This window comes from Cibotium barometz, chromosome 5, assembly GCF_041138505.1.
Source record: "Cibotium barometz isolate CiBa-2024 chromosome 5, ASM4113850v1, whole genome shotgun sequence".
Taxonomy (NCBI): domain Eukaryota; kingdom Viridiplantae; phylum Streptophyta; class Polypodiopsida; order Cyatheales; family Cibotiaceae; genus Cibotium; species Cibotium barometz.
This window is the reverse complement of record NC_141050.1, coordinates 42859622-42874164: the sequence shown is the minus strand read 5'-3', so window position 1 is coordinate 42874164 and position 14543 is coordinate 42859622. Positions and strand designations below refer to the sequence as shown.

At 47.8% G+C, this 14543-nt stretch overlaps 1 protein-coding gene across 1 annotated transcript in view; it reads left to right on the top strand.

The window, feature by feature from the left end:
- The window catches only part of LOC147638525 (uncharacterized), a 175663-nt gene that overhangs the window by 126338 nt on the left and 34782 nt on the right, over positions 1 to 14543 (top strand). The window contains exons 11-13 of the mRNA XM_086798442.1: positions 1004 to 1074; positions 1208 to 1297; positions 1382 to 1490. Coding sequence (XP_086654568.1) covers positions 1004 to 1074; positions 1208 to 1297; positions 1382 to 1490 — 270 coding nt within the window. The remainder of the gene's footprint in view (positions 1 to 1003; positions 1075 to 1207; positions 1298 to 1381; positions 1491 to 14543) is intronic.

Here is a 14543-nt window from a genome sequence, read left to right as displayed (position 1 = left end):
AGCCAAGGCCGGCACCAGTCTCGAGGCCCACGAGGGTAGCTTCGTGGCGGAATGGGATGTCACGGGTAGAGATAGGTCGGCACGTTCAACTAGTTAGCTCAGCTCGTGGCTCGGTGGGGACAGCCAAGGCATGTGGGCTTGCCCACCACGGTTGTCAAGGTCGAGAGGTGAGCCAGGCATGCACCCCCTTCACGTTGCTTGGTTTTGTTTGGAGGTTTCGAGTCTTGTACCAGGAGCGTTCTATGAGGCGATCCTATGGGGATTTGACAAGACCGGTCCTATAAAAGTGACTCCCAAGTACACACGAGTATGCAATCTCCACTGGGCTGCCCATGTAGGTGAAACTAAGTCGAGATGTGAAAAGAGGGGATGTGTGGCAGACCATAACCTTGGTTTTCCCAAGGTTTACTGTGAGATCCCGTTGTGCCCGAAAGTCCTATAATGTGTCAAGATGCCTTTGGAGAGCCTTTGGAGAATCTGCAATAAGCATAATGTCATCAGCATAAAGTAGTATGGAAACAGGGATGCTGGCCTGTGGTGTAGTAGGGACTCTTTGTGTCTGCGGAGTTCCAAGAGGAAGAGTCGTAGGCATCTCTGATCATGGTAGTCCATGACCCTCGAAACTGGACCAAATCCATCACGGAAGAGACAATGGAATCTCCCCCTAATCTCGTAGTATACCGGGCACCTACATATGTAATGCTCCTCTGTCTCAGCCTATGTGTGACACAGCTCACATATCCAATCTTTTGGCGCAATCCTCACTCAGGCACATAGACACATTTATATAGGATTGTATTATTTGTATGGTGAATTTGGACGAGAAATACCATACTTAAGAAGTAATTGTAATGCCATCTTCATGTAACATTTGCGGGTATAGAAACGCAGAGGTATGAGGTATGTATGGATGCATGCATGCACAGGCCACATATTACAACAAACCCGACTGTATGATTTGTATGGTGAATTCTATTTGGTACCTTCACTGTAAATGGACTAGATATACCATACTTCAAAGAAGTAATAGTAATGGCTTCTTCATGTGACACTTGCGGGTATAGAAACTCAGAGGTACAATTTTTTCCCTATACTGGATCAATGTCTCTGTTCTTTAAAGCCTTTTTGTTGTGCACTGAGACCAGAGATTTGCAAATACCCTTTGGGTAAATGACCTGACCTTATCTGATCCTGTCCACATTAACAGTTGAAACCTGGTGGCAGCATACCTACCAAAGGGAAGAAGATATCTTTGAAGGTATTGAACCAGAAAGATCTTAGTCGGGACGTGATCAAGGTATACATAAGTCCATCTTTGGTAGCTGTTCAGAACTCATTAAGATGCCCTTCGAAACTGTTTTGTTTTACTTCTGTCCTGTAGTCAGATACTGCAATGGTTAGCATCCCGGAACTTGAGCTAGAACTAGCATCTGGCACTCTTGGTGGCCTTGTTACAACAGTAGAAGGTCTGCTTCAACAAATAAGTGAAAGTAGGTTCCTCTTTCCTTGGCTAATGTTGATGGATCCATTTGAACTTTCTAATTGCATTTTTTGCAAATTGTGATTGATATAGAATAGTACAGACACACTAACAATTACAAAGGATGAAAAGTGTGAGTGTGAGCTGGAGCAGCCCCCCCTGTTCGCAAACCTGCGCCCTCTCCCTCTGTCCACCTTTGTGCTGCCCCCGCCACTCCCCTCTTTGCCCGTCCGCCCGCCTGTGCCCTCTTTCTCCCTTCCCCTTCTCCTGCCTGCTGCCCCCCCTGGGCGTTTTCTTCCTTTCTGCCTCCTGCCCTTCTCCCATCCCGCCGCCCCTTTGTTTTCTGGGTCTTCTGCCAGCGGCACACTCCCTCCCTTCCCCTTCTCCTGCGCACTGCCCCCCCGGGCATTTTTCGTTTTTTCCCTTTCCGCCTCCTGCCCTTCTTCCACCCCGCCGCCCCCTGTTTTCCTTGTTCTCCGCCAGCTGCCCTGTTTCCTCCTTTGCCTTCATTTCATCCCACCCCCTCCTTCGAGTCCCATTTGCAGCCCTTCCTCTCCCAACCTTTGCTTGCCCTCCCCTTTAGCGTTTCTCCTCTGCAGATTCTTGCACATGGGTAGTCTCCATTTCGGGGCAAGTTTTGGCGACTTCTGGTCTTTGAACCCCCAGGTGGACTCCATGGCAGCTGCTTTGTCATCCCCAACTGAGGCCACCGTCCCTTGCCTCTCTTTTTCAGAAGCAAACCTTGAGCTCCTCGCTTCAACAGTCGCATCTTTAGAGGCCTCTACCTTGGTATGCACGATTGTGGGTAGCCGCTCGGCGCGGGGATAGCTTAGGGATGTGTTTTAGGCTAGCCTCCTTGGCGCGCCTGAAAAGATCATTGATATTCATCCTTTGGGGTGTGGCTACTAGCAGCTTCGGACAAAGTCATGCAGCTGAGCCCCATCGCACTGTGTACAACCCAGGTCTTTTTTTGCGAGGTGGCAGCACGGCTTCGACCCAACATCCGACCTTTTGGATGACGTTTGAGGCTTTCCTGTTATAGTGTGCTTCCCATGTCTTAGGAAGGAATACCTTCCTCTCCTCCCGGTGATAGGTTTTGCTATCAGGAGAGTGATGGAACCCCCCTCCATTGCCGCTTCGGTTCTTGCTTGGGCGGCTGGGATTCCATCCCTTTGTATCTACGTAGCCTCTTCGGAGAGAGTGCCACATGCCATATCTCTTCCTTGCCTGCCAGGAGCCGCTATTTTGCAAAGAGTTGAATACTCTGGCCTCCCAGGCCAACTCTTCATATCATAGTTGCATTCCGTACCCGTACTCATGTGATGTGTACCTTCAGTATTTTCCGTACCACTCCATACGTACCGCACCTCGTATGGATAAGGTTCAATGTAAAACACTTATTTGGCCTGTTTTTTAATTATTTTGATCAGTGGTCATTGCTCAGTAGTTAATAGATTAGTTTTCATTTTAGTATTACCATTTTCTTTTACGCTATTTTTGTATGGATGCTAGATATTTCTTATTTCACACACACACACACACACACACACACACACATATATAGAGTAAAAAACGTGAACGTACTTAAAGTACTTATCTTGATGCGTACTTTACGTACTCGTACCGTACACGTACTATACTGCATTGTACCTAAAGTACTCAACCACTATGCTGTAGGGACATCTCACTAGAGCTTGTCCTCGCCCGTCAGGTGAGGAGACCTCCTCTAGTGGTCCCCCCTCGGGTCCCAATACAGATCCTCTTAAAGGGAGTGGGAGGGAAGTTGGTCCCCATGCACCAGAGCACCAGGACCCACTAATGTAGGAAAGTGGCAGACCGTTGGATCGAGATAGAGCCGCTAGTCTGCTTCTAGAGCAGAGCAATGCTGCCAAGCGCGCCAAGCTGGCAGGGCACAGGAGGAAAGTGGCAGACCGTTGGCTCGAGATGGAGCCGCTAGTCTGCTTCTAGAGCAGAGCAATGTTGCCAAGCGCGCCAAGCTGGCAGGGCACAGGAGGATACGGTTTTGTCAGAGAACCGTTTCGAGCATTTATATCAGCAGCTCCCCGATGGTGATGCCCCCTCCCCCCAGTTACCTTGAGGAACCCACCTCCGGCCCTGTCTTTTTGGAGGCCATTACCTTGCCGAGATACTCTCCAGGTTCCAAGATTCCCACGAGGCTCTCTAGCCCCTCACCACCGCCGCCGCCCCTCAGCGCTTCCCGGCCGGCGCAGTCCGTTGGCGGCCACGCTCCCTCGGCCGGCGTCGCTACTGCGCGCAGAAACGCCGCCTTCCGCTTGCTCCTTCCACGCCGGCGTTGTAGCCACTGTCTCCGTCTCTGTTCTCGCCTTGCGCCTCCCGCCCCGCTGGCCTGACAGCAGCGCGTGTTTGCGGGTATTCACACCAGCCGGTGACTTCGCCAGCGAGCTCACGGTGCCCCCTGCCGGCTTGTACCTGGCCGACTGACGCTTGCGCCCCTCAGCGCCCATTCCGTACTGTACCATCCGGGTACTGGCTTGCGTACTTTTTATACAGATTTTTATTCACATGAAAATACAAATTTTGCAGCCATTTCAGGGCAGGTCAGATTCAAGCAAAAATCTAGGGGTTTGCCAAAAAATCCCCTTTGCCAGAAAAATTGCAAGTGGTCTAGGGTTCAGGCAATTTGGGGGATTTCTCAATTTGAGGCCAAATTGAAAAATTGGACATGTTGCTTTGCTTGCAATCTGGGCGTTTTCCAAATTGAGGTCAAAATCAGCAAATTGAGCCTCTTTCAGTTGCAGAAATTTGGGGCTTTTGTGAAAATTGGCCAATTAACTGCACATTGAAGCGATTGGAGTGCATAAAAATTGGTGCTTTTCAGATTGGAGCATGTAATCGGGCATTACAGCTGTGATTTGTCGCATATGTATACACATTGTATGTAATTGGACAATTTGGTGCAGGTTTACACTTGCTTCAGTTTGCAGGCAAACATTTGCACAGGACATTTGGTTGCCTGGCAGTGCACATTGGTGCTTGGTTTGCTTGCATGTATATTTTGTTGACATGGCTCAAAATGCTACAGATGTATTTGGTGTGCTCACCCAGGAGGACAAGCTGGATGGATCTAACTACTCCATCTGGAGTTTCATGATCCGTAATTTGCTGGTAGCCAAAGGGCCTTGGGGCATTGTGTGTGGTGATGACACACGCCCACTTACCATACAGCCAGCCACGCCTCAAAGGGGAGGTGCTCAAAGAGCTCCTGAGGTAGAACCTGCTCCCACATAAGAGCAGAAGAGATGGGACTCTAGGGATGCACAGGAGCCCTTTCAATGAAAAGGACTATTATTCCGCACATTCGTTCTTGCAAGACATCGAAGCTTGCATGGGACACATTGGAAGCAATGTATCAAGTACGCAACGAGGCAAGAGTTGCCTACTTGAAGAGACAATTGGATCTTCTTTCTATGGATGAGGGTGACTCCATGGCAGATCATCTCACCAAAGTGAAAGATTTGCAGGAACAATTACTCAACATTGATGAGGTTATCCCAGAAAGACAGGTGGTCACCAACACTCTTCATTCTTTACCACCTTCCTACTTGGGCTTTGACACCTCTCTCAACCTCTCTATGAGAGGAGGTGGTGATCCCGTCACTTTTGAAGAGCTAGTGGGTTTACTCTTGCAGGAAGAGCAAGCAAGAGCAAACTTATCGAGCAACCGTGGTGGAGAAAAGGCATTTACAGCCAAGGATAAAGGTAAAGCAAAGAGCTTTAGGCATGGGGGACAACAGTCTAGCAAGGCTGGTTATGGACAGCTCTCTTCTAGTGTTGAAAAGTCTGACAAAGGGGATGCAAACAAGCCCAAAAAGAAGGGCAAATGTCACTACTGCCATAAGCCTGGACACTACATCAGTGAATGTAGGAAGCGGATTGCAAAAGAGAAAAGGATTGTATGTTCCAGGCATAAAGAAAAATCTGCTCTCCGTCTCAGCCATAAAGGACCAAGGTTTAAAGGTTGAATTTGAAGATGGGAAGTGTTTGGTAAAGGACCCATCAAAGGGTTATGAAATAGTCACTTCTCGAACACGATACAAAGGCTTGTATAAGCTGGACAGCTATGACAAGCGTACTTATGATGCAAATACAGTGGCTGCCCACACTCCTGCTATGCATGATGCGGAGCTATGGCATGCTCGTTTTGGGCATGTAAATTTTCGGAGTTTGATGCTTTTGCAGAAGCATCATATGGTTGATAATATGCCGCCTCTTGAGTCTCCACCAAGACATGTATGTGGGGTGTATTTTGGGAAAGATGCAACGAAAACCATTCCCCAAAGATGGAGCTGTTAGAGCTGAAAGTAAATTACAGCTCATACATAGTGATGTATGTGGTCCAATGCGGACACCATCCATAGGGGGGCATCTTTACTTCGTCACATTCATTGATGACTACTCCAGGTTTGCTTGGGTTTACCCTTTGAAAGCGAAAGCAGAGGTGTTTGCATGCTTTCGACACTTTGTAGCAATCGCTGAAAATATGTGTGGATGTAAAGTCCAAACACTCTGCTCAGATAGAGGTGGAGAATACATGTCAAATGCATTCAAGGATTATATGCTTCAAAAGGGCATCAAACACCAATGTACTGTGCCTTATACACCGCAGCAGAATGGTGTAGCTGAAAGGAAAAATAGATCTCTCATGGAGATGGCAAGATGCATGGTGAAAGCACAAAAGTTGCCTCACAAATTTTGGATGGAAGCTATAATGTGTGCAACTCATGTGTTGAACAGGTGTCCAACAAAAGCTTTGAAAACCATAACACCATTTGAGGCTTGGTATAGCTGAAAGCCAACAGTGGATTATATGCGTACATTTGGGTGTTTGGCATATGCACATGTGCCAGAACAACTCCGAACAATGCTAGATGACGAAGCAATGAAATGCATTTTTGTGGGCTACAGCAATGAGAGCAAAGGATACTGTCTCTATAATCCAACAACACGAAGGACTTTTGTCAGTAGAGATGTGGTATTTGCTGAAAATTCAGAACAGCCCATGTATAGCTTGTATAGAAGTAATGATACAGGCATACAGGACATGTTTGATGGACTATTACCCATTGCAATTAGGGGGGATTCAGATCAGCCAGCCCCTACACAAGAAAATCCTCATGTAGAACATGTGGAACAGCCAGCCGTTCAGCCCCCTTCTATGGAAGAAGTGGAAGATTTTGTCAGGGAAGAGCAAACAGCCATAGACACAGCCAAGTCAGTGCCAAGATGGTTGCTGAAAACTTTGCAAGAAAGCAAACTTGCAGCTCCACTGACAAGTAGAACAAGGGCTAGTTCCAGCCATGCATTGAATATACATCGTGGGGAGTCTGCATTAGCCATGGGTGGTCTCTTTGATTCAGAAGAGCCTTCTTCTTATGAAGAAGCACATGAGAATGAGCATTGGGTGCAAGCTATGCAAGCTGAAATCTCTTCTATCATGAAGAACAATACTTGGGATCTTGTGGAATTGCCTAAAGGCAAGCATGTCATTGGAACAAAGTGGGTGTACAAAGTCAAAAGGAAGTTTGAGGGTACTATTGACAGGTACAAAGCAAGAATTGTGGCTAAAGGCTACTCCCAAAAAAAGGGAATAGATTACGAGGAGACTTTCGCTCCTACTTCGAGAATGACCACAATAAGATCAGTGATTGCATTGGCTGCACATAAAGGATGGAAAGTGCATCAATTGGACATCAAAACTGCATTCTTAAATGGGGATTTACAGGAGGAAGTATATGTAAATCAGCCCATTGGTTTTGTAGTTCCTGGTAAGGAACATAAAGTATGAAGATTACACAAAGCATTGTATGGGTTAAAGCAAGCTCCAAGAGCTTGGTATGATAAAATACATGCTCATCTAACCAGCCAAGGTTATGTGAATAGTCCAGCTGAAAGCACATTGTATGTGAAGAAAACCGGTGCCAATATTCTCATAGTCATCTTGTATGTAGATGACATGCTCATTACAAGTACTAGCAAAGCACAGATTTCAGATTTCAAAGCTGATTTGAAAGCTGAATTTGATATGTCAGATTTGGGGGCTTTACACTACTATCTTGGCATACAGTTTATGCATACAGATGATGGCATTGTTATGCACATAAAAAGTTTGCTAAAAAGGTATCACATGGATGAATGTAAGCCCATTTCTACTCCAGTAGAACCAGGTGTACAGCTTACTATGCATGATATTGGAGAGCCTTTTGAGGCCGGCATTTATAGCCAGGCAGTGGGATGTCTCATTTACTTGTGTAACACGAGGCCACACATATCTTTTGGGGTGTCTGTTGAGCAAATTTATGCACAGCCCAGCCACAAAGCATTGGCAAGCAGTCAAACGCATTTTTCGTTATCTTTAGGATACCCTGGATCTTGGTTTGTTCTACCCCAGGGGGGGCAGCTTGCAGCTTTATGCATACAGTGATTCAGATTGGGCTGGTGATTATGATACTACCAGGCAATCCACCAGTGAGAACTGTTTTTTTCTTGGCAGTTCATGCATATCTTGGTTGAGTAAAAAGCAACCCACTGTTGCCACATCTACTTGTGAGGCAGAGTACAGGGCAGTCTTCACAGCTACAGTAGATTGTGTATGGTTGAGGAGATTATTGGCTGATCTTCGTGAGTGTCAGCAGACACCCACCACCATTCTCACTGATAGCCAGAGTGCTATGGCCGTGGCACGAAATCCAGTATTTCATGCACGTACCAAGCACATTGAGATTTATTATCACTATGTCCGAGAGAGGTTACACGCAGGGGAGATCAGTTTATCTTACTGCCCTACACAGGATAATGTTGCAGATCTATTCACAAAGGCTTTAACTCGAGAAAAGTTTGAAGCTTTCCGCAAAGCTTTGGGCTTACTCTCATACAGAGAGTGATCTGCTATCTTTTACAGGTTCACACTTCCACTACAGGGGGGATTTGTAGGCATATTGTCACTTATGGTAGTGCTATGTGTGAATAGGGCTTAACCAAGGGCACTTTTTGCCATGTGGTTTTTCCCCTTGGATATCAAGTGTGAAAGGACACTCTACATATAATATTTTGTACTTCTATATTATATGGATGTGACACACATGCAAGGGTTGACTTGCATTTTGTGGCTACCACACTTTTGGCAATCTCTCTCTCTCTCTCTCTCTCTTCAAAGCATAACTCTACCGCCTACAGCTAGTGGCCACGCACATGCATCTCCCAAGCTGCCAACCAGATTCCAGAAATCTCTCTCTCTCTCTCTCTCTCTCTCTCTCTCTCTCTCTCTCTTCAAAGCATAACTCTACCGCCTACAGCTAGTGGCCACGCACATGCATCTCCCAAGCTGCCAACCAGATTCCAGAAATCTCTCTCTCTCTCTCTCTCTCTCTCTCTCTCTCTCTCTCTCTCTCTCTCTCTCTCTTCGCTTCTCTCTATTCGCCTGCCCCTCATTCTGTTCGCTTCTCTCTCTTCGCCCCCTTTCGCCACCCGCCCTTGCACAATCTATTCGCTTCTCTCTCTTCGCCCCCTTTCCCCAGCTCCCTTTCTCTCTCTCTCTCTCTCTCTCTCTCTCTCTCTCTCTCTCTCTTCGCCCCCTTTCGCCACTCGCCCTTGCACAATCTGTTCGCTTATCTCTCTTCACTCCCTTTCCCCAGCTCCCTCTCTCTCTCTCTCTCTCTCTCTCTCTCTCTCTCTCTCTCTACGTCTTGATGTAGGGGCTTTTGAGAATAGTTTCAGTGGGAGAGACATCATCTTCTACTGTGAGACGCATCAGGCTCCTGGACAGTCCATGCCACATGTTAGTGGATACCGATGGGAGACAGCTTGTAGACAGGAGACTCGTTCAGAGCATAGAGGACGGGGCTCAGGAGGAGTGGCAGTATTGTTTAGAGAAGAGCTACAGCCACTGATACATATAGTCCGCAGAGATGAGCAGGCTAGGTACATGTGGGTTAGACTGAGGGCAGAGACGGGCAGATATCTCTACATTGCTATATGCTATTTTGCTCCTAGTACATTAGTGTATGCATCACCTAGCGGGCAGTCTCCCTTTTCTATTTTGGATGATGACATTTGGGAGTTCTCCAGGGATGGTGACATCATTCTCCTGGGGGACTTCAATGCCAGGACCGCCCATAACCAGACAGTATTTTATGATACCTCAGAGGAGATGTTGAGGGAGCTTGATGTTAGGGATATGGGCCTATCTAGACTCTCACAGGATGAGGAGCATACAGTGTATGGGCGGTATTTGATAGACATGGGGACTGCACATGGATTGGCCATCCTGAATGGCCTACAGAGATTCCCGACATCGGGCGGTTTCACTTGCTTTCCACATAGGCATGGTGCTAGTACAGTGGACTATGTTATGGCTCAGCCTAGTCTCATTCCCTTTTTTCAGGATTTTATGGTAGGCACTAGGCCGGTTGGAATAGCAGTGGATCATGCTATCTTGTCCTTCACTCTTACATTTCAGTTCAGCACCGCTCCATTGGGACAGGTCTCCACACACACTCGTTATACCTTTACGAGGGAGACTGACACCGTGTACACGGATGAGATATACAGACGCTTATGTGCCGAGGAGCCAGGACGGCCATTAGATGAGCTCACTCAGATATTGATAGATACGCTTCATGCTGTAGCATCAGAGGCATATTCCCATAGTCAGCCTACACGGAGACGATCTAGGAACATGCCCCAGAACAGATGGTATGATGAGGAGTGCAGAGAGATGAGGATCAGATTACAGAGAGAGGTGCTCATGGGTGTTACCACTCACAGACAGTCACGAATTACCTTCCGGCACCTAGTGCGACGGAAGAAGAGGGCTTATCTTGCTGAGAGGGATTTGTATCAGTTATTTATGAGTCAGGACTCAGGCGAAGCATGGAGACTATTCCATGAGCATTCACCATCACCAGCCATTACCTCCACAGAGATTTGGGGTGAGTATGCAGCATCCCTGTACACAACAGAGCAGGACAGCCGCCCCTGCCAGACCCATCGGAGCCATGCCCAGAGACATGTGCTTTCTTTACTGCTGAGATGGTAAGGAAAGCTATTGACAGGATAAGGATTGGGAGAGCATATGATCATGATGGTTTGGTAGCAGAGCACTTTATTCATGCCAGAGATATGCTTGCAGAGCTTATTGCTATGATGTTTAACCGAGCCATGTGTGAGGGTTTTCCTGAGACTTGGAATATGTCCACGATTGTGTCTATCTTCAAGTCAGGGGATCCCATGCTTCCTGGGAATTATCGTACCATCATGATTGGTCACACATTGGCTAGATTATATGCATCTATTCTTGAGCAGGAGTTGAGTAGATGGGCAGAGAGAGAGGGCATACGTGCATCAGGGCAGGCAGGGTTCAGGAGAGGTTTCTCCACTTTTGACCATATCTTGACACTCAGAGCTATTATTGAGGAGGGCAGATTATATGGCAGGAGGATTTATTGTTGCTTTGTGGATTTCCGCAAAGCTTTTGACACAGTACCGAGAGCCAGACTGATGCGCAGACTACAGGAGATGGGAGTGCCCACAGAGCTGATTTGGGGAATCATGGCTTTATACAGGACAGTTGTGGGGCAGGTACGTACTACTCAGGGTATATCTGAGATGGTTCACTCCACTATTGGGGTGAAACAGGGCTGCCCCCTTTCTCCCACCTTATTTGGGATGTACGTGGATGAGGTTTCAGACTATGTAGAGCGGGAGGGTGACAGAGGAGCACAGCTAGCAGGGACATGGATTCTACTGTTATTGTATGCTGATGATATTGTGCTGATCTCAGACTCTCCAGAGGGGATGCAGCGTCATTTGGATGCATTGCACACCTTTGCACAGGACAGTGGATTGTCTGTTAACCTTGGTAAAACCAAGGTGATGGTGTTTAACACCACAGCACAGTGGGTTAGGAGGTCAGTACCCACCTTTACATATGGTCAGGAGACAGTGGAGTATATAGATGCATATACTTACCTTGGTGTGGTTTTCAGTGGCTCACTATTTTCCTTGAGGAGAGCAGCGGAGACCAGATTGACCAGAGCTTATGCAGCATTGGGGGGAGACTAGAGAGGATGTGTTCGCAGGTTCAGTTTTAGGAACCTCGAACAAAGCTCTGGCTCTTTGACACTTTGGTCACTTCAGCCATGCTGTATGGAGTGGAGATATGGGGACCCTCAGTAGATCACCACAGCCGAGCTGGTAGCACTGATGGATGGAGACATATGGAGAGGCCCTTGGTTTCTATGATTTCCCGGATGATTAGGGCCAAGGTCTCCGTACCACATGATATTATCCGTGCAGAGATGGCTGCCCCCCCATTGGTAGTAGAGGCACTCACTCGATGAGTCTCCTTTATACATAGCACTTGGGCTCTCCCTAGAGACAGATATGCTCGCTTAGCCCTGGAGTCTTCACGACAGTTGGCATCACAGGGAGACGGATCATGTTGGTATGCACAGATGACAGCTTGGTTCCAGTTGCATGGCTTTAGTATGGAAAGGCTACCTCCATTTCAGTACTCCCTGGATGCACCCTCCCTCTCTCTCACACGGGCAGAGATTACCAGACTTATCAGGCAGGACTTGATTCAGCTGGACACTAGGAGGACATGGATACAGCCGACACAAGAGCTTGGTACGAAGATGGCTTTCTATAGAGATCATCTTCTCCAGCTCACGCAGGATGGGTTTGTGATTAGACCCAGCTACATGGATACTCATCTTTCTCATGGGGTACGGTGTGCTATTGGTGAGATGCGCACATCCTCACACCAGCAAGAGATTGAGACTGGCAGATTCAGAGTACCAGCTGAGGCCAGGATTTGTCAGCTATGCCAGATGGAGCCAGAGACAGAGTTACATTACCTATGTCACTGTCCAGTATATTATGAGATACGAGGCCGTTTTCACTGCCTGTTTAGAGAGGGTTTCGGACCACTCTCTAGAGTCATGAGATACCAAGATCAGAGATGCCTCGGATTATACTTGCTGGAGCTTCGTAGACATAGAGAGGGTCTCTTGAGAGGGAGGGGATCAGAGAGGGAGAGACACCTATAGAGGCAGATTACAGACTTCTTTCGACCAGAGATTGAGCAGTCAGGCCAGCAGGCATTGCAGCTAGCCCCAGAGTATAGCCGCACTAGAGGTACACTGATTGATCGGGCTATAGAGCTGGGCGGTCCAGGCGCCCCAAGATGAGAGGCCCATCTCGACACCGGCGGAGACAACAACAGAGGATGAGGACCATACTAGCACGGCATGGGAGACGTCCAGTCAGAGTACTCACCATGGAGGACATTGAGGATATCCGCCATCGACCGATGAGAGACTTCTTTGGATAGTGATGTGTATGATGCTTACCTTTGTTGCTGGAGTTTTCCTCCCAGATGTTATCCATTAGGAGCTCCTAGTACCGTACTTTTCCTCATAGTTATTTCAGTTTCAGTTAGTTGTTTTTAGCTTTTCTTACACAGACATTGTATCAGATCCACCAATTGTTGTAACCTTTTTGGTCTCATAGGTCATTTTGGCCTTTTGAAGACTTTAATATATCATTTCATTTCATTTCTCTCTCTCTCTCTCTCTCTCTCTCTCTCTCTCTCTCTCATAGGCCGACTTTGGCCTCTCGTAGACGTTAATATATCTTTCTTTCTTCTTTCTTTCTTTCTCTCTCTTCGCTGTTCGCCCGCCTCTCTCCCCCGCATGAGCTGGCCCGTCCCTCTGCCCCCCTCGCTGTTCGCCCCTGCTCGACGCCCCCCCTCTCTCCCTTTGTTCGCTTCTGCCGCCCCTCTCTCTCTCTCTCTCTCTCTCTCTCTCTCTCTCTCTCTCTCTCTTCGCTGTTCGCCCTCTTCTCTCCCGTCTGGGGTGGCCTGTCCCTCTGCCTTTCTCTTCCCACCCACCCTTCCTCAGGCCCCGAAGGCAGCAACATAACTCTCTCTGTTGAATCTCTCCTCTTTTCTCTACATGGCTTGACAAGACCCCCCCCCCCCCCCCCTCTCTGCTGTTGCTGTTTCGCGCTGCGCGCAGGTGTCATGGATTAATTTCCGGTCCATTGGCTGTGGGAAGTACTGCAAAAAGTCATGGCCAAGACCGGAGTTAAAGAGGAGCTCGTGAAGGTGGAGGACAAGCTCAGCACAATTATCAAAGAAAACAAGAAGATGGTTGACTCTTCCGTTACCGCAATCATAAACTGCCTCTCCAAACTCGAGAAGGGATTTGACAAAATCCAAGAGCTCGAAGAGAGAACATCGAAGCAAGAGGCTGAGATGTCAGCCTTAAAGGAGGAACTAGTGGAGTCCAAGAGCTCGAAGAGAGAACATCCAAGCAAGAGGCTGAGATTTCAGCCTTAAAGGAGGAACTCTCCCGCCTGGGGTGGCCTATCCCTCTGCCTCCCTCTTCCCACCCACCCTTCCTCAGGCCCCGAAGAGAGCAACATATCTCTCTCTCTGCTGAATCTCTTCTCTTTTCTCTACATGGCTTGACGACACCCCCCCCCCTCCCTGCTGTTGCTGTTTCGCGTTGCGCGCAGGTGTCATGGATTAATTTCCGGTCCATTGGCTGTGGGAAGTACCCCAAAAAGTCATGGCCAAGACCGGAGTTAAAGAGGAGCTCGTGAAGGTGGAGGACAAGCTCAGCACAATTATCAAAGAAAACAAGAAGATGGTTGACTCTTCCGTTACCGCAATCATAAACCGCCTCTCCAAACTTGAGAAGGGATTTGACAAAATCCAAGAACTCGAAGAGAGAACATCCAAGCAAGAGGCTGAGATTTCAGCCTTAAAGGAGGAACTAGTGGAGGCCAAAATGCATGCTAAAAGTCAAGCGGCTGAAATCTCAGCCCTCAAAAAGGAGTTGGAAGCCACTTCACAAGGCAAGCTTGAGGATGGAAAATTTCAGCCCTCCTTTATTGAAGAGCTGAATACCATCAAGGAACAAATGAGGATCATTCGAGAGGAGGAGGAGCAACATAAAGAGAAGACATCTTCATGGGTGGAGGTCCTCACAGAGAGACAAAAGAAGATGGACGAGGC